Genomic DNA, 19,015 nt, shown 5'->3' with positions numbered 1-19,015 from the left:
AGACCTACAAAGAGACTTAGACCCCCACACAATAATAATGGGAGGCTTTAACACCCCACTGCCAATATTAGACAGATCAATGAGACAGAAGATTAACAAGGATATCCAGGAGTTGAACTCAGCTCTACACCAAGCAGACCTAATAGACATCTACAGAACTCTCCACCCCAAATCAACAGAATATACATTCTTCTCAGTGCCACATCCCACTTATTCCAAAACTGACCACATAGTTGGAAGTAAAGCACTCCTCAGCAAATGTGAAAGAATGGAAATCACAACAAACTATCTCTCAGACAACAGTGCAATCAAACTAGAACTCAGGATTAAGAAACTCACTCACAACCGCTCAACTACATGGAAACTGAATAACCCGCTCCTGAATGATTGCTGAATAAATAACAAAATGAAGGCAGAAATAAAGATGTTCTTTGAAACCAATGAGAACAAAGACACAATACACCAGAATCTATGGGACACATTTAAAGCAGTGTGTAGAGGGAAATTTATGGCACTAAATGCCCACAAGAGAAAGCAGGAAAGATCTAAAATCAACACCCTAACATCACAATTAAAATAACTAAAGAAGTAAGAGCAAACACATTCAAAAGCTAGCAGAAGGCAAGAAATAACTAAGATCAGAGCAGAACTGAAGGAAATAGAGACACAAAAAACCCTTCAAAAAAAAAAAAAAATCAATGAATCCAGGAGCTGGTTTCTTGAAAAGATCAACAAAATTGATAGACCGCTAGCAAGACTAATAAAGAAGAAAAGAGAGAAGAATCAAATAGAAGCAATAAAAAATGATAAAGGGGATATTACCACTGATCCCACAGAAATACAAACTACCATCAGAGAATACTATAAACACCTCTATGCAAATAAACTAGAAAATCTAGAGGAAATCCATAAATTCCTGTACACATACACCCTCCCAAGACTAAACCAGGAAGAAGTTGAATCTCTGAATAGATCAATAACAGGCTCTGAAATTGAGGCAATAATTAATAGCCTGCCAACCAAAAAAAGTCCAGGACCAGACGGATTCACAGCCGAATTCTACCAGAGGTACAAAGAGGAGCTGGTACCATTCATTCCTTCTGAAACTATTCCAAACAATAGAAAAAGAGGGAATCCTCCCTAACACATTTTAGGAGGCCAGCATCATCCTGATACCAAAGCCTGGCAGAGACACAACAACAAAAAAGAGAATTTTAGACCAATATCCCTGATGAACATCGATGCAAAAATACTCAATAAAATACTGGCAAACTGAAACCAGCAGCACATCAAAAAGCTTATCCACCACCATCAAGTTGGCCTGGGATGCAAGGCTGGTTCAACATATGCAAATCAATAAATGTAATCCATCACATAAACAGAACCAATGACAAAAATCACGATTATCTCAATAGATACACAAAAGACCTTCAACAAAATTCGACAGCCCTTCATGCTAAAAACTCTCAATCAACCAGGTTTTGATGGGACGTATCTCAAAATAATAAGAGCTATTTATGACAAACCCACAGCCAGTATCATACTGAATTGGCAAAAACTGGAAGCATTCCCTCTGAAAACTGGCACAACACAGGGATGCCCCTCTCTCACCACTCCTATTCAACATAGTGTTAGAAGTTCTGGCCAGGGCAATCAGGCAAGAGAAAGAAATAAAGGGTATTCAATTAGGAAAAGAGGAACTCAAATTGTCCCTGTTTGCAGATGACATGATTGTCTATTTAGAAAACCCCATTGTCTCAGCCCAAAATCTCCTTAAGCTGATAAGCAACTTCAGCAAAGTCTCAGGATACAAAATCAATGTACAAAAATCACAAGCAATCCTATACACCAATAACAGACAAACAGAGAGGCAAATCATGAGTGAACTCCCATTCACAATTGCTTCAAAGAGAATAAAATACCTAGGAATCCAACTTACAAGGGATGTGAAGGACCTCTTCAAGGAGAACTACAAACCACTGCTCAAGGAAATAAAAGAGGACACAAACAAATGGAAGAACATTCCATGCTCATGGATAGGAAGAATCAATATCGTGAAAATGGCCATACTGCCCAAGGTAATTTATAGATTCAATGCCATCCCCATCAAGCTACCAATGACTTTCTTCACAGAATTGGAAAAAACTAAAGCTCATAAGGAACCAAAAAGAGCCCGCATTGCCAAGTCAATCCTAAGCCAAAAGAACAAAGCTGGAGGCACCATGCTACCTGACTTCAAACTATACTACAAGGCTACAGTAACCAAAACAGCATGGTACTGGTACCAAAACAGATATATACACCAATGGAACGGAAAAGAGGCCTCAGAAATAACAACACACATCTATAACCATTTGATCTTTGACAAACCTGCCAAAAACAAGCAATGGGGAAAAGATTCCCTACTTAATAAATGGTGTGGGGAAAACTGGCTAGCCATATGTAGAAAGTTGAAACTGGATCCCTTCCTTACAGCCCATACAAAAATTAATTCAAGATGGATTAAAGACTTACATGTTAGACCTAAAACCATAAACACGCTAGAAGAAAACCTATGCAGTACCATTCAGGACATAGGCATAGGCAAGGACTTCATGTCTAAAACACCAAAAGCAATGGCAACGAAAGCCAAGACAGACAAGTGAGATCTAATTAAACTAAAGGGCTTCTGCACAGCAAAAGAAACTACCATCAGAGTGAACAGGCAACCTACAGAATGGGAGAAAATTTTTGCAATCTACCCATCTGACAAAGGGCTAATATCCAGAATCCACAAAGAATTCAAACAAATTTACAAGAAAAAAAACAAGCCCATCAAAAGGTGGGCAAAGGGTATGAACAGACACTTCTCAAAAGAAGACATTTATGCAGCCGACACATGAAAAAATGATCATCACTGGCCATCAGAGAAATGCAAATCAAAACCACAATGAGATGCCATCTCACACCAATTAGAATGGCGATCATTAAAGAGTCAGGAAACAACAGATGCTGGAGAAGATATGGAGAAATAGGAATGCTTTTACACTGTTGGTGAGAGTGTAAATTAGTTCAACTATTGTGGAATACAGTGTGGCGATTCCTCAAGGATCTAGAACCAGAAATACCGTTTGACCCAGGAATCCCATTACTGGGTATATACCCAAAGGATTATAAATCATGCTACTGTAAAGACACATGCACATGTATGTTTACTGTGGCACTATTTACAATAGCAAAGACTTGGAACTAGCCCAAATGTCCACTGATGATAGACCAGATTAAGAAAATGTGGCACATATACACCATGGAATACTATGCAGCCACAGAAAATGATGAGTTCATGTCCTCTGCAGGGACATGGATGAAGCTGGAAACCATCATTCTCAGCAAACTATCACAAAGACAGAAAACCCAACACCATATGTTCTCACTCATAGGTGGGAACTGAACAATGAGAACACTTGGACACAGGGCGGGGAACATCATACACCGGGGCCTGTCATGAGGTGGGGGACTGGGGGAGGGACAGCATTAAGAGAAATAACTAATGTAAATGACAAGTTGATGGGTGCAGCAAACCAACATGGTACATGTATACCTATATATCAAACCTGTACGTTGTGCACATGTACCCTAGAACTTAAAGTATAATAATAAAAAGTAAACATACATGGTCAGTAGATACGGGATGAGGATTATAAAATAGAAACACTGAAGGGAACATGCAATGCACAGGACATGTTGGCAAAAGCTCCCCCTTAGCATTGGGAAGATGGACAGAGGGGGAATTTCAGGTGCCAAATTTAAACTGGAGAAAGAACATCTAGAAAGTTTAAGAGGACATGGAATGTAGTGTAGAGCTGGGTGCGTGACCAAGTCCAAAGAGTGTTTCTGTCCCTTAGCAATGAACAGACAGGAGCAGTCTGAATCACTTAGCAAGAACCTAAGCTACTATCATAATCACTTACCAAGATTAAGACTATTTTAGAACAAAGTCAAGAAAAAAGTATTCCCTAATAGGTGGAACTAGGAATGATCTCTAATAAGCCACTCTATGGTCAAAGCCAAGGGCTACAGAGACTGACCTACTGCCAGTCTTTTTTAGGAAATGGGGTGGAGCAACCCCCAACCCACCCTTCTCTGGATGTTGGAGGCCTTCCATTAAAATATACCTGGCCTGCTTCTTTCCTAGAAAGGCTGCCTAATTCACTTACTTTTACATTCCTGTGCAAAGATGCACAGAGAAGGGCCTATTCCCTGATGCTTCATCATAAAAAAATTGCCCACTGAAATGATCACATGGTTGCTTGGTGCATGGGAAAACTGTCTGCATTAATTAGTTGACCTGAGCATCCCAGGACCCCCAGATACAAGAGCTAAGTCTACCTGTCCAGTCACATTTATCATCCAATTTCCCAGGGAAATCACATCCAAGAGGATTCACATAGCTTTCCAGAAGCCCTGGGCTATTTCTTGCCCATGTTCTATTTTTCATTTTTGAAATAATGAGTAAAGCAGAAATCAGTAGGATGACTACATGAGGTAATTGAGATTTTAAATGGTTCTGGCTGAGGAGAACTGATCTGCCAGTGTTGATTTCAGGTTCTGACAGAAGGGTGAAGGGATCCCACCTACCCTTCCCCACCGCTCAAATACAATGAAAACAATGGAAGCAAAAACTGTAGGTCAGGAGTTCTTAACCTGGGGCCTATGGACAGAATTCTGTGACCCCATAAACTTGGATGGGAAAATGTTTCTATCTTTATCTTTACTAACTCCCACTGAAATTTAGCATTTCCTTTAAGCATGAACACCAGTGACAAATCATGTTAGTACACAGCAGTTCCTGTAACTTTGTCAACAAGAGAAATCAAATGTTGTTTTCATCACATTTCAGTTGCTACAGATCTTATGCTTATTACTACTTCACAATTATGGTATGTGACCCACCACTTGATCTAGCTGTATAACAAATAAAGCAGCACAAATATTCTATCGTAAGTTTTTGGAAAATTTAACTTGTTTCTTGGAATCCTATTTTATGTATTTAAAATATTTCTGAGAAGGGGTTCACAGGTTTTACCAGGCAGCTGCTGAATGAGTCCAAGGTACAAAAACAGTTAAGCACCTCTGATGGAAGCATCCACGTTAGAAATTAAGAATGCTGGAACCCAGATTCATAGGACCCTCAGGCACATTTCAAACCTGGACTGCTGGCCTGCCCTAGTGTTATTAACATCTCATTCACAAAGCTGTTTTAAGACAGAGCAGGATAATGTAAATGAAAGTGGTTTATTAGCCAAAAGAACAGCAAGGTTAAAGATTTAGTACAAAGACACTCGGCAAGAGGGTAATTGAAGGAGATAGAGTACTTCTTTGAGGTCACATAACAGCTCTTATCTAGGAACTAGGTATTCAATAATGCGGCCCAACTGGCTTCTGGAAGAGTAGTACTCAAATTGCTGCTCCAAGGCTGGACGTAGTGGCTCACGCCTGTAATCCCAGGACTTTGGGAGGCTGAGGCGGGCAGATCACTTGAGGCCAGGAGTTGGAGACCAGCCTGGCCAACATAGTGAAACCCCGTCTCTACTAAAAATAAAAAAAACAGTCCGGTGTGGTAGCTAGCGCACGCCTATAGTCCCAGCTACTCGGGAAGCTGAGGCACGAGAATTTGCTTGAACCCTAGCAGAGGTTGCAGTGAGCCAAGATTGAGCCACTGCACTCCAGCCTGAGTGACAGAGTAAAACTCGGTCTCAAAAAAATGCTGCTCCAAGATGTGGTAAGGAGCTTGTGCCACAGGGAAATATCAGCACACTGCTTCTTCCAATGAGAGTCTTGCTGTGAAAAACAGGTCAGCTGAAGTGCATTCCTTAGAAAACAAAGAGCTGGTTGACAAACCACACTTTTGACTGGTCCTGCTCTGGAGCCTTGATCACAGGCCAATGATATTTAACACAAAACCCACACCCCCACAATTCCCCACCCTATCCCAGGAGTCATGGGACCAGAATGAAATTGATGAATCTACTGAGACAGATGGTAGAAATGCAAAGTCTTGCGTCAGCAATAGTTAATGCAAGCAAGGAAGTGACTATGCAAACTGTACAGGAAGTACTAGCACATTTTTATTTCGACATCAGCACTGCTCCAGCCCATTAAAAACACTGTCAACCTAGCCTTCCTCTAGCCCCGCTGGATCACCATTAGTCAAGTCTCTAAAATATTCAATCGATCACACTTCTACGAGAAAGCAGCATTTCATTTTTTAAATAAATTGTTGACATCTGCTGATGTGTTAAATGGAATTTTAAACAGTCATATTTGTCTTGTCTCTAATTAAAAAGCAGCTATGTGATACTACAGTATATTCCAGTTTAAGTTATAAAGGAGACTGTAATACTATATAACACCACAGCCATTAAAGTAAAACAACAATGCTAGATCTTATAACATTTCTTTAAAAGTCAGCAAAAGCAGAGGGGATTTTCAGTTATCAGAGTTCAGTTTGCATGCTTTTGTTTTAAAACAGTAACAAAGATGTTCAAAACATACATCATCCTTTCTCCAATACAAAGAAGTGAGTTGGGTCAAAATTCACTATTATCACCCAAAATGAAAAGACAGAGATTTCCATTCCTTTCTTTCCCATTCCACATCCCTTATTCTCTCCTGAATGTATCTCCCATGGCCTGGCACAACCTGATCCACTTCATTTCCACCTCTCAGGTCTTTGCAGGACTTGTGTCAACAGATTTATCAGTGGATCTGCTGCCCCAGCCTCAAGCTAGTCTTCAAATACAAAGTCATGCCCAGTTATTAAAAACACGATATCCAGACAGCATATACCTGGTTTCTTTTATAAAGTAGAAAAAATCCAATTCTATTGACCCCCAAACAGTTTTCTACAGTAACACTACCATCATTTTATATCTTACACAGTACACAGAGCTTTGCAAAGCACTATAGTAGAGTTGGAGGGGATGGGGAGAATGTCTTTTTAACCTATGTGCACAAGAAGAATTTAAGTCTATCTAATTACAACATGACTAACTCCTTTATTCTTCATCTTCTTCCATGCCAATCTAATACAAAGAAAAAGTAGGCGGCCGGGCGTGGTGGCTCACACCTGTAATCCTAGCACTTTGGGAGGCTGACGTGGGCTGATCGCCTGAGGTCAGGAGTTCAAGACCAGCTTGGCCAAAATGGCAAAACCCCATCTCTACTAAAAAATACAAAAATTAGCCGGGTACAGTGGCGGGCGCCTGTAATCCCAGCTACCCGGGAGCCTGAGGCAGGAGAATTGCTTGAACCTGGGAGGCGGAGGTTGCAGTGAGCAGAGATCACACCACTACGCTCCAGCCTGGGCGACAGAGCAAGACTGTCTCAAAAAAAGAAAAAAAAAGAAAAAGGAAAAGAAAAAAGATAAGAAAAAGTAGACATTCACTTATTTAAGAAAAAAAATGTCAGGCCACTACGCTCCAGCCTGGGTGACAGACCAAGACTCTGTCTCAAAAAAAATTTTTTTTTTTTACATACCATACTATTGATTCCTACCTTGGGAGGAAGAATGTTCTGTGTTGACACCAATCCTATCTCAAAATGGACACTGAATATTTCATTTTTAATGCTTTGCTTATTGCAAATTCACCATAAATGACTCATTCCATTGATACAGGATAAACCTTTCATAAAAACAACAGAATAACCCACTGATGTCTAACAATCCAAGTCAATGTGATGTGGATCGTTACCCACAAACACCACCAAGCTGTTAGCTACCTGCACTTCCTTAGGAGTTTTCAAGTTGCTCACATTGCCACAGGCCTCTCCACAAATTCTGTCATACATCGGTGCAGCCAAGAATCTGCTCAGAAAGTTTCATAGCAGCTACCCAAAATGACTTTTATTTCCACATCTAATACACTGGTAAGAGTGGGAATAGAAATAAGCTTTTGACTTTCAACTTTACAGTCAGACAAAATCTCTTGCTAGCCTCAGGTCAATGGTATAATGAAGGACTGGTGAATGTAATAGGTTGTGTATCATTTAGCACGGTGGCAAATGAAGTCATTATTACTGTTCGAAAAAGGCCCCAAGGCCATCCTATTATAAAGCGATAAATGACATCGAGTGACAGAACTAAAAACAGACCAGGAGATACCGTTGCTCTATGAGATCACAAGTCAGAAAGAGGGGACTGGGCTGAAATAAAACGACAGAACACGTGAAATGTCTCTTTTGTAATTTTAATTGAAGCAATCCTATTTTTTTTTTAACTCTCTCTTATAAGCACCAAATTTTAATATCTAAGTCAATTTTTGGGGAAAGAAACACCATCAAGATCTTCCCTCCAGCAAAAACAACGATGTTCACTCCTCCAAATATCCAAATTGAAGATCTACCAAAACAAAAACAAAAACAAAAGCCCACAGAGAAATAAAAAGGAACAAAAATCACATTCTAATGGGGGGGGCGGTCAGTGCATTTAGCAGTCTTCGCTGTGCTGTCTAACCATCCTTCAGCTGACTTTCAAAAAAAAAACACCCTAAGCTCACCAAAATATACATTTTCCATTTGCTTTTTTAAATTAAAAATAATTATTAAAAAAAGGAAAACTTTAAGGAATTCACAATCAATTGCCTGACTCATTTTGATGTCATGTACAGCATATGGAGGTCAGGAAGGCTATTTGCAGCACATGTGATTAGGGGCTATTGATCTTCAGGGTTTAGCTTTCTTCCAAACAGTGTAAAATACCCACCTGGACAGGGAGTCAAGGAATAAAAGCAGGTAATTCAAGGAAGAAAAGGCATCACTTGTAATTCGTTTGCTGGCCTACAAATTGAAAGATGGATGAAAAGCTTCATGGCTTACAGCACTGTGGGAATGAGAATGAAGGCCTTTGAATAAGGCCACTCTGCATCCTGGGGACATCCCCACCACCTAGGAGGTCTGAAGGAGGTACTGAGTGGACAACAGAAGGCTAAAGGAACACAAATATTCTCTCAGGTAACACTACCGCTTCCAAAGTCTCACAAGTTTTAGGGAATTAGTATGAGAAGGAAAGGAAGGAAGGAGGAAAGGAAGGAGGGAGGGAAAGTTGGGGTAGCAGGAGATGCAAGGAAGGGAGAGAAGGGGGAGGGATGAGAGGGAAGGGGGAGGGAAGGGAGAGAAGGGGGAGGGAAGAGAGGGAAGGGGGAGGGAAGAGAGGGAAGGGGGAGGGAAGAGAGGGAAGGGGGAGGGAAGAGAGGGAAAAAAGGTCAGAGGAGGAAAGGAGAGGGAAGGAAGGAGGGAGAGAGAAGAACTAGCAGGTGGAAGCCTTTGCCTCAAATGTTATCAACTGATTTCTCAAACCTCCAAACATGCAAACACAGGCCTGACAAAAATGCTGAGGGGAACCCTAAACAAAGGTGGACACTTGGTAGGAGATGCTGAAGCTCTGTACAGGCTGTGGAGGGACACGGCCACCCAGCAGGTGGAGTACTCCCCTCCTGTGTATTTCACAAATCACACTGCATACTTCCAACTATGTGGTCAGTTTTGGAATAAGTGGGATGTGGTGCTGAGAAGAATGTATATTCTGTTGATTTGGGGTGGAGAGTTCTGTAGATGTCTATTAGGTCTGCTTGGTGCAGAGCTGAGTTCAAGTCCTGGATATCCTTGTTAACTTTCTGTCTTGTTGATCTGTCTAATGTTGACAGTGGGGTGTTAAAGTCTCCCATTATTATGGAGGATCTAGAGGGTTCTCATTGCCTCTTGCTGGCCATCTGGTCTCAGCAGGCAGTCTGTCCTGTCGGGCTCTGCCCCAGCCCAATGGGACCAGGCCTCACTGGAGGTCAGCAGCAGTGGCTCCCTTGACAGCAAAAAAAAACTGCCGTCACAGGAACCTGGACTTGGCAACAGCAGGTAAGGAAGCTGTCTGCAGACTACAGCCCACAGCTGTGTCGCGGCACAAATTTCCAATGATAATGCTCATTTCCTTTTTTCTCTCCGTGTTTCATTTCTCTAGACTAACTTTACTAAGCAGAACAGAGAACACCAATGTTAACTGTGCAGTCCCCAACATCATTCTAGTTCTCCATTTCGACTGCAAATTAGCATCAAGTGTAGAAATTGATGCTAGTATTAATGTCAGGTAATTTTAATGTAAGAGTAGAATGAGTGTCTTTAGACATTTTACCTGCCACAGGTAGGGTGGTTATTTTAGACTAGGGCTTCTCAAACTTTTCAGGTGCACATAAATCCCTGGGAGGGCTGGCAGAACAGGTCACTGGGCCCCTACCTCCAGAATTCCTCTGATTGGGCAGCAGGTTGGGGTGGGGCTTGAGAACGTCCATGTCTAACTAGTTCTTGAGCGATGCTGCAGGTCTGGCAACACCTTTGAGAACCAATGCTTTAGACCAGTAGTGCTTGATCATTAAAAGCACCTGGAAAGCTGCGGCAAGCCACACCCCAAAACTTTTGAGAATGGAACTCTAGAATCTTAGATTTTATTTAAAGCTTCTCAGGGGATTCCAATATGCACCTAAGCTTGAGAACCAGGGCTTTATATACTCTACGGCTAAGCTAATTGTTTATTACTGTGATTTAAATTTTTTAGCTGGCATATGATTTACTTGGGTGCTTTGATCTGGCAACAGAATGTCATGGTCAAAGGATACAATTCCAAGTATGAAGGGACACAGACGATCTCCTTTGAAAATTCCACAGGACAATACAGGCGCCCCAGCTGTTCTTCATAGAGCGACAGTGCTTCTGTCAGATTGACACAGTTCCCCTAAATCAAAGAGATAAGCAAATGGGATTCTTGAGTCCTTCCAAGGGCCCCACTCATCTGAAGGTCTTTAATAAAGGAAAACAATTCTAGCTTTAGATACAAGTTCATCTTTAAAAACAAGATAAGGCTTCTGTATTTTCACAAATCACACTGCATTCTATTTATAGACCCATTAGAGCTCGTTATCCTTCTACCTCATTTACCAAGCCATTTCAAATTATTAGAATATGAAATGATAGAAAGCAGTGAAACCAATTTCTTATTAGTGACACAGTCACTGAATTAAAACCACGCAATTTGCAAAGATTCATACAAATAACTCATTCAAAGGAAATTTTCTCAATAACGGTCACCATTATATTACAAATGAAGTATCAAAAAGATAGTGTTCTTGATTTCCACAATGGTTTAAACTACAATTCTCCTAAGAGTCTAAAATGTTGACACAGAACTATATTCACCCCCATTTTTTCCCTAGAATCTGTGTATAAGAGAACAAAAGTTTATTCAGGATATATATGCTAGGGATATCCCCTAGTTGCATACCTTATCAAAAACTTTCTCTGAACTTCATTATTCTAACATTTCTCCCTTTCCAGTCACCCCATTTTCAGCATCTCCAGCAGCTAAGGGTAGTCAGTGAGATATACTGGAAGTCTGCTGGTAGCTGCTGGAAAAGCTTTTGATTCTGAACAAAGAGAGAGCCACCTGCCTCTTCAACTTTCTTCCAAGCTATAACCTAGATGTGATATTTGGAGCTGCAGCAGCCATCCTGTGACCATAACGAAAAAAAGGTGAAGAGAATCAAGAGATGCCAGCCAAGGTATAGCAGAGATGCTGAATGGATACAGTATTTGCCTAACTCTAGAGCAATGCTTCTTACTCCTTAATGTACATATGATATCATAAGGGATCTTGTTAAAATGTAGATATGGATTAAGTCTGGGGAAGCATTTATCATCCTCTTAGCACGACTTTCCCCAAATGCTTTTCATTATGAATTTAGAAAACAAAACTGGTATTTAATACCACCTATTTCCTTTTAATCACTGAAGTTGGTATTCACAAGACTACTGAATCCAGGTGGCTGATTCCATTTCTTAAGAAAGTTACTCTTCGCTGGGCATGCTGGCTCAGGCCTGTAATCCCAGCACTTTGGGAGGCTGAGGCAGGTGCATCACCTGAGGTCAGGAGTTTGAGACCAGCCTGGCCAACATGGTGAAACCATGTCTCTACTAAAAAATACAAAAATTAACCAGGTGTGGTGGCACACGCCTGTAATCCCAGCTACTCGGGAGGCTGAGGCAGAAGAACCGCTTGAACCCAGGAGGTGGAGGTTGCAGTGAGCCGAGATTGTGCCATTGCACTCCAGCCCGGGCAACAAGAGTGAAACTCCAATTCAAAAAAAAAAAAGAAAAAGTTACTCTTAATTTGCCTCAAAATAGCCAAGTACAATGCAAGATGAAAATTATTTACAAATAAAGGCAGCCTGTGATGTAAGAACTCCTGAGAATGGCTTTCAAAACCAACCAGCCAGCTAGTCACGGGCAAGAGATTAGAACTATTCTGAGAGCTGGCCTTGGTGGTTTTAACTTAGCACATTCACTCAACGTGACGTCATCCTTCAGTGGCAGCCTGTTTAGTAACCCATCATCTAGGGTCCTGCAGTGGGATATGGCCATGGCCAAAGTGCCCTTTGCCAGCATGTAATTTGGTTTCAACATCAAGTTCACCATGAGAGCATATAAACACCACACGTGTAATTTAAGATTCACAAATAGAAAACTGCCCAGTTGTTTTTAGAACACATCACCACTGGGGAAGCTATAGAATGAAAATGCCACCAAGGTGCACAGTAAATGGCTTTGCCATCTTAAAATTGACACCACACTCTTTATAGAGGTTATATGGGAAGACTTCCTTACACAGACTGTGGTAAGAAAATAGGAAAGTTTCAATTTGTTCTTTCCCAACATCGTCAAGAAGTTTCAAAGAAAAAAACACACACCACAAATAGAGACCTACCCCAAAAAAGTAACATGATACATTTCACTTTCCTGTCTATTTAAATGGAATGACATTTTTTAAGAGAAACAAATGGGAGATGCAGAATAAAAATATAATAGCAAAGAATTAAGCACTCATTAAGGATAAGAAGAAGGGATAGAACAAGGGGTGGGGTCACACCTGGCATTATCGAAGAAAAAGGGGCTCACTGCCCAATGTGCTAGAAGTCAATATTAGAACACTGGGGTTTTAAGAAAAGCAAAGCTTATTTTAATTTCTTTTCAGAGACAGGGTCTTGCTGTGTTGCCCAGGCTGAAGTACAGTGCTGTGATCATAGCTCAGTGCAGCCTCAAACTCCTGGCCTCAAGCAATCCTCCCACCTTAGCCTCCCCAAATGCTGGGATTACAGGCATGAGCCACCATGCCTGGCCTAAGAAAAGCTTTTTATTGTAAGTCAACTAACAAGGAGACAGGAGTCCAGCTTAAATATGTCTCCCTGTGTTGGGCTTAAAGGCAGTCCTTTTATTAGAAAAGGTTTAAGGGGCCAGGTACGGTGGCTCACACCTATAATCCTAACACTTTGGAGGCCGAGGCAGGTGGATCACTTCAGGTCAGGAGTTCGAGAGCAGCCTGGCCAACATGGTGAAATCCCATCTCTTCTAAAAATACAAAAATTAGCCAGGTGTGGTGGTGCACACCTGCAATCCCAGCTACTCGGGAGGCTGAGGCAGGAGAGGTGCTTGAACCCGGGAGGCAAAGGTTGCAGTGAGCAGTGATCGTGCCACTGTACTCCAGCCTGGGCCACAGAGTGAGACTCCATCTCCATCTCAAAAAAAAAAAAAAAAAAGTTTAAAGGGTAGGTTCTGAGATTTGCAGGTGATTGATTCCTGGATGGAAAGGAAAGGGTAGATCTGGAAAATCCTCAGGCATGTATAGCTATCTCTTTATGCCCACTAATGGGTCTTGTGTGCAAACTTGAGGGCGTGGAAGTGGTTAGTATGAAGCAAGTGGTGGAAACTTAGGCTGTAACATCAGCAACCTTGTTCTGTGCAAATTCTAATTGGCCATATTGGTTTTAACAGATTTTAGCCAATGATTTTCTCTCTTAAGTGGAGGGAGTTTCAGTGTTTCAGCAAGTTGTTTCTTTTTTTTACCTGCAATCCTGCAAACTCAAGATTTTATTAGTCATTGGTTTCTTTAACCCTTTGAGGCTTCACTAGGGGATTAAATCCAAATTCGATAGCTTCAGTTCTAGAAAGTTCTTTTCCCCATGTTAGGTGTGGACAGGTGACATTTGCTTTTGTTTATTTTAGAGGTGGGGTCTTCACTATGTTGCCCAGGCTGTCCTCAAACTCCTGGGCTCAAGCGACCCTCCTGAGTAGTTAAGATTACAGGCACATGACATCTCAGTAACAGGTACAGAAGAATACATCCTTAGCAACTTTTATCCAGTTCAAAAGCAAGTAAAATTAAATAGTATAATGATTTAGGAAATCATACATGTAAGAACCATCTATAAAATGCAGAAACGGAAAAAAAGTGAGACCAAGGATGGGTTGCTTCTAGAAGGCAAGCAGAAAGGAGAGAGAAATACAACTTACAGTTTTTTTTAAATGGGGCTGTGGGGAGAGAAGAGAGGAAGGTCAAATCCCAGGATCTGCCTCCTAGGTTCCATGAAAACACTTCCTCCCCAATTCAAATTCTATTGGCCCACCTTGATTCCCACGCCCCTCCACGATGCATTCCCCAGCTTCCTGGGATGCTGACACGGCTGCCTTCAGGCAGCCACAGTAACACCAATGACATCACGAACTCACAGCTAGCAGTTTTGGGTGAGAACATTTAGCTTTTGTAAAACACCACATTTTCATCCCACCCTTAACGTGATTCCAGTTCTTTTTTTTTTTTTTTTTTTTTGAGACGGAGTCTCACTCTGTTGCCCAGGCTGGAGTGCAGTGGCAGGATCTCGGCTCACTGCAAGCTCCGCCTCCTGGGTTCACGCCATTCTCCTGTCTCAGCCATCCGAGTAGCTGGGACTGCAGGTGTCCGCCACAGCGCCCGGCTAATTTTTTGTATTTTTAGTAGAGACGGGGTTTCACCGTGTTAGCCAGGATGGTCTCGATCTCCTGACCTCGTGATCCACCCGCCTCGGCCTCCCAAAGTGCTGGGATTACAGGTGTGAGCTACCACGTCCGGCCAACCTGACTCCAGTTCTAAGCTGCACACTTGGGCAAAGCGGGTGGGCATGCCAAGAATCTGGGTTACCTCCTAAGCATGTCACCTGGCAGTTAAAAAAAAAAACTGCACTGTGGCAACTACATCAATACATCCTGAGTCAAATCACTTGCTTTTTGACTTAATTACTACTTCTTGAAAGGTCTACATGCCAGTCCACATAAATCTTACCATGTGACACTGTCAATCACCAAATGTACTGAATGAACCCCAGGTGTTATATAATGAGATTGTTTTGTAGTTCCAACTGTAATGAACATGGGGACAGAAAACATGTCATATGTCTTTTGGACAATTCTTAGAAACCAAGACAGCCCTGGGCATACAATCCTTTTGATTTTGGTAAAAAGTCTATTGGCAAAGGCAAAATATCAAAGCCTGGGTCATTAATATTTACAAATGGGCTGTGGTCGTATTCTAAGCAAGCATTCTATTAGCGTTTTATACTAACATAACAGCTCTCCATAGGAGGCAGCCTGCCATGCCAATATTCAGAACAAAAGAAGAACGGCCACACGGTTGTAGTAGACAACAGGTGGAGTTAGTGTGGCTGTCTTCTTTTGTCCTGCCTTTTGTACTACAGACTGACTAGTTTGTAGTGGATCCCAATTTTTTTCAGTCTCTTTTTGTTCAAGATCCCAGAGCCTCACATTTTTCCTTGATTAATTTAAGCTGCTTGAGATTTCCTTCCATGTATTTGCAGAAACCTAAAAGAAAAAATTCTGCCTGGGCACGGCCACTCATCGCTGTGACCTCCACACTTCAGGAGGCTGATGTAGGAGGATTACTCGAATCGAGGAGTTTAAGGCCAACCTAGGCAACATAGTGAGACCTCATCTCTACAAAAATTAGCCAGGCATGGCAATGGATGCCTGAAATCCCAGCACTTTGGGAGGGCAAAGCAGGATGATCACTTCAGCCTGGGAGGTTGAGGCTGCAATGAGTGCCACTGTGCCACTGCACTCCAGCCTAGGCTACAGACCAAGAACCTAGCTTAAAAAAATGAAAAGAAAAAATTTCTATATGCTCTGCTTAAAAAGTACCCATCATGGCTGGGTGCAGTGGCTCGCGCCTGTAATCCCAGCACTTTGGGAGGCCGAGGCGAGCGTATCACCTGAGGCTGGGAATTCGAGACCAGCCTGACCAACATGGAGAAACCCCATCTCTACTAAAAATACAAAAAAATCAGCCGGGCATGGTGGCACATGCTATAATCCCAGCTACTCAGGAGGCTGAGGCAGAAGAATCGATTGAACCTAGGAGGTGGAGGTTGCAGTGAGCTGAGATCGCGCCATTGCACTCCAGCCAGGGAAACAAGAGCGAAACTCCAACTCAAAAAAAAAAAAAAAACAAAAAAAACCATCATAAGTCCAACTTGCTTCTTTACAATAAGAAAGCTTCGTTTGAGCAGGTTTCACTGCAGGTTTCCTATAAGACAGGGGTCAGCAAACTTCCTCTGTAAACGGTCCGATAGAAAATATTTTAGGCTCTGCAGATCATACAGTATCTACCGCAACTACTCAGTACAAATGCAGCCACAGACACTATGTAATAAATGGGCGTGTCTGCATGCCAAGAAAACTTTACGAACATGCAAGCAGGAGGCCAGATTTGGCCCAATGTTCGCAGACTCCTGCTTTGAACAGTTATATCCATCTACAGCATGTTTGTAAAAATCATTTCTAAACGTTGTGGGGGGCGGAGACACTCCATTCATTGATAGTGCTTTGCTCTCCTCAAAGCCTCCGAACAATTTCGCCAAGCGCAAAGTGCTTGCAGGTTTTGCGCACAGAGGGAAGAGGGGAACAACAGGATAGGCTGGAGCCTGAATCAAGATGTCTCCTAGAATTGCTAAGCTGTTTTCAGCATTATTAACCTCAGATTCCATAAAATGTCCAGGATAGGGTCCACTGGCAGACACCTCCTCAGGAGGATAAAGTTAAAACCTCTACCTGTTCTTGATTTTTTTTTTTTTTTCTTTTTTTGAGACGGAGTCTTGCTCTGTGGCCCAGGCTGGAGTACAGTGGTGCAATCTCGGCTCACTGTAACCTCTGCTTCCAAGGTTCAAGCAATTTCCTGCCTCAGCCACCTGAGTAGCTGGGATTATAGGCTCCTGCCACCATGCCTGGCTAATTTTTGTATTTTTAGTAGAGATGGGGTTTCACCATGTTGGCCAGGCTGGTCTCGAACGCCTGACCTCAGATGATCCAACTGCCTCGGCCTCCCAAAGTGCTGGGATTACAGGCATAAGCCACCGCACCTGGCCTGTTCCTGACATTTAAATACAGTATACTAATACTGTGTTTATTTTTGAGTCAAGGTCTCACTCCGTCACCCAGGCTGGAGGGCAGTGGCCCGACCACAGCTCACTACAGCTTCAACCTCCCAGGCTCAAACAATCCTCCCACCTCAGCCTCCAGAGTTAGGACTACAGGCATGCACCACCATACCCAGCTAATTTTTTAAATTTTTTGTAGAGATAGAGTCTTACTATGCTGTCCAGGCTGGCAGTACATTTTTTAAAAATGGAGGAGGGTATTTTCCTGTAAACTTAGAATAATTCAGAGATCCAGAGTGCAATGCTACGTAAGTGCTTATCTTATGTTTATGAATCAAGGAATTTTGTACCAAGAGACTGCATTATCAATTAGCTGTCTTTGCTGTCATTTTCAAAATTTTGTTAAGGATTTCAATAGGAGATATATATGTATATTTTTAACACCAAGAAATGTAATCTTTAAAGTTTAAGTTTAGAATCCCCTAGAGAATGAGAAAAACACCACAATCTGCTTCCATCTGGTGGCAGGAGTTCACAGTACAGCCAGAGCTATTTCATCAAGTGTATGTTGATGAGGGGAGGGGAAAAAAGAAAATCAGTCTGTGTCTCCATCTGGTGGCAGCAGCTCATACTACAGCGAAAGACCAGGGCTGATAACTCATTAATTCCCAACAGACAACAGGTCAATTTAGAAGCTTACTGTTTGAAAGAACATAATCCGATGATGCTGCTCTATCCTTAACAGATACAAATTTCAAAAATATGCATTCAGATTTCAAAATATGAAAGTCTTAGAGCGTTTTGACGGAAAAAACTGTTAAGTAGCCTACCTGTGTAAAATATTTCCCATCCTGTTTCAACACTTTCATTGAGAGGTCAAGAATCAGTCTGAGAAACTCCCATGTGGAATCTGAATGTTTAAAAGAACAAGTTCATAAATATGGGTTTGTATGTATCCACAACATCTGAAGTAAAATATTCAAATACTCAATACCAAAAGAGGAAAAAGAGCCACGAGTGTAAGACCCACTATTCAAAGAGCTTGTTCATGAACGATAATGAAATTGATTTTGGATGCCAAAATCACATCCACCTAGCACTGCTCTCAAAATACCAATAGATTCGCCACAAAGGCAGTGGCGGAAACGTGAAAGAAAACTGCTTTAAATAAGGGGCAAGCAGCAAAATCCTGAGAGAAATTCAGAGCCTGCAAACTCAGCAGGAACTTGAGTTCATTGAAAAAACACGAACTAGCTGTGATTTGGAACAAACATGGTTTGAGAAAGGGAATTATCTCTGTTGTTGCTTAGGTAAGTGACCAGTTTGTACCAATACAGGTTGAAAATCACATAATTTAAATAAATTGTCAAATGATTTACTGTCTCATTAATGTAATGAGTCATTTTACTTCATTTTTGTTTCAAATGACTGAATTAGTTCACTCATTTAGTGGCAGAACAGGAATTGAAGTCAAATCCAGTCATCTTTCCACCATGGACCTCAATTTAACTCCCTTTTTTAAAAACATGAGAGAACTACACAATCTCTAGGATCCTTTCACCCTCACATGGTGCCAAGAGAAACATTTCCATCATAAATATATTGGTTAAAAAAATCTACCTTCTTCTGGAGACGTGGAGATTGGAACAGCTGTCAAATCATTAATCACATAATCAAATTCTCTCCCTTCTTTGGCATACCTCTTCAGTACCGGAATACAGTCTTCTATTAGAACC

General features: G+C 41.6%; 1 protein-coding gene across 3 annotated transcripts in view; it reads right to left on the bottom strand.

The window, feature by feature from the left end:
- Positions 1-8,212: 8,212 nt before the first annotated feature.
- SMS (spermine synthase) overlaps positions 8,213-19,015 on the bottom strand; it is a 98,003-nt gene continuing 87,200 nt past the window's right edge. For all 3 annotated transcript variants that reach the window (XM_030806532.1, XM_003261143.4, XM_012500951.2), the window contains exons 8-11: positions 18,900-19,014; positions 18,110-18,189; positions 10,644-10,759; positions 8,213-8,743 (exon numbers count right to left, since the gene is read on the bottom strand). In XM_030806532.1, the coding sequence (XP_030662392.1) occupies positions 8,704-8,743; positions 10,644-10,759; positions 18,110-18,189; positions 18,900-19,014 (351 nt within the window). In that variant the 3' untranslated portion in view covers positions 8,213-8,703. The remainder of the gene's footprint in view (positions 8,744-10,643; positions 10,760-18,109; positions 18,190-18,899; position 19,015) is intronic.

This window comes from Nomascus leucogenys, chromosome X (genome assembly GCF_006542625.1).
Source record: "Nomascus leucogenys isolate Asia chromosome X, Asia_NLE_v1, whole genome shotgun sequence".
Lineage (NCBI taxonomy): Eukaryota > Metazoa > Chordata > Mammalia > Primates > Hylobatidae > Nomascus > Nomascus leucogenys.
Note: the sequence above shows the minus strand (reverse complement) of the source record. Positions and strands in the feature narration are given on the sequence as shown.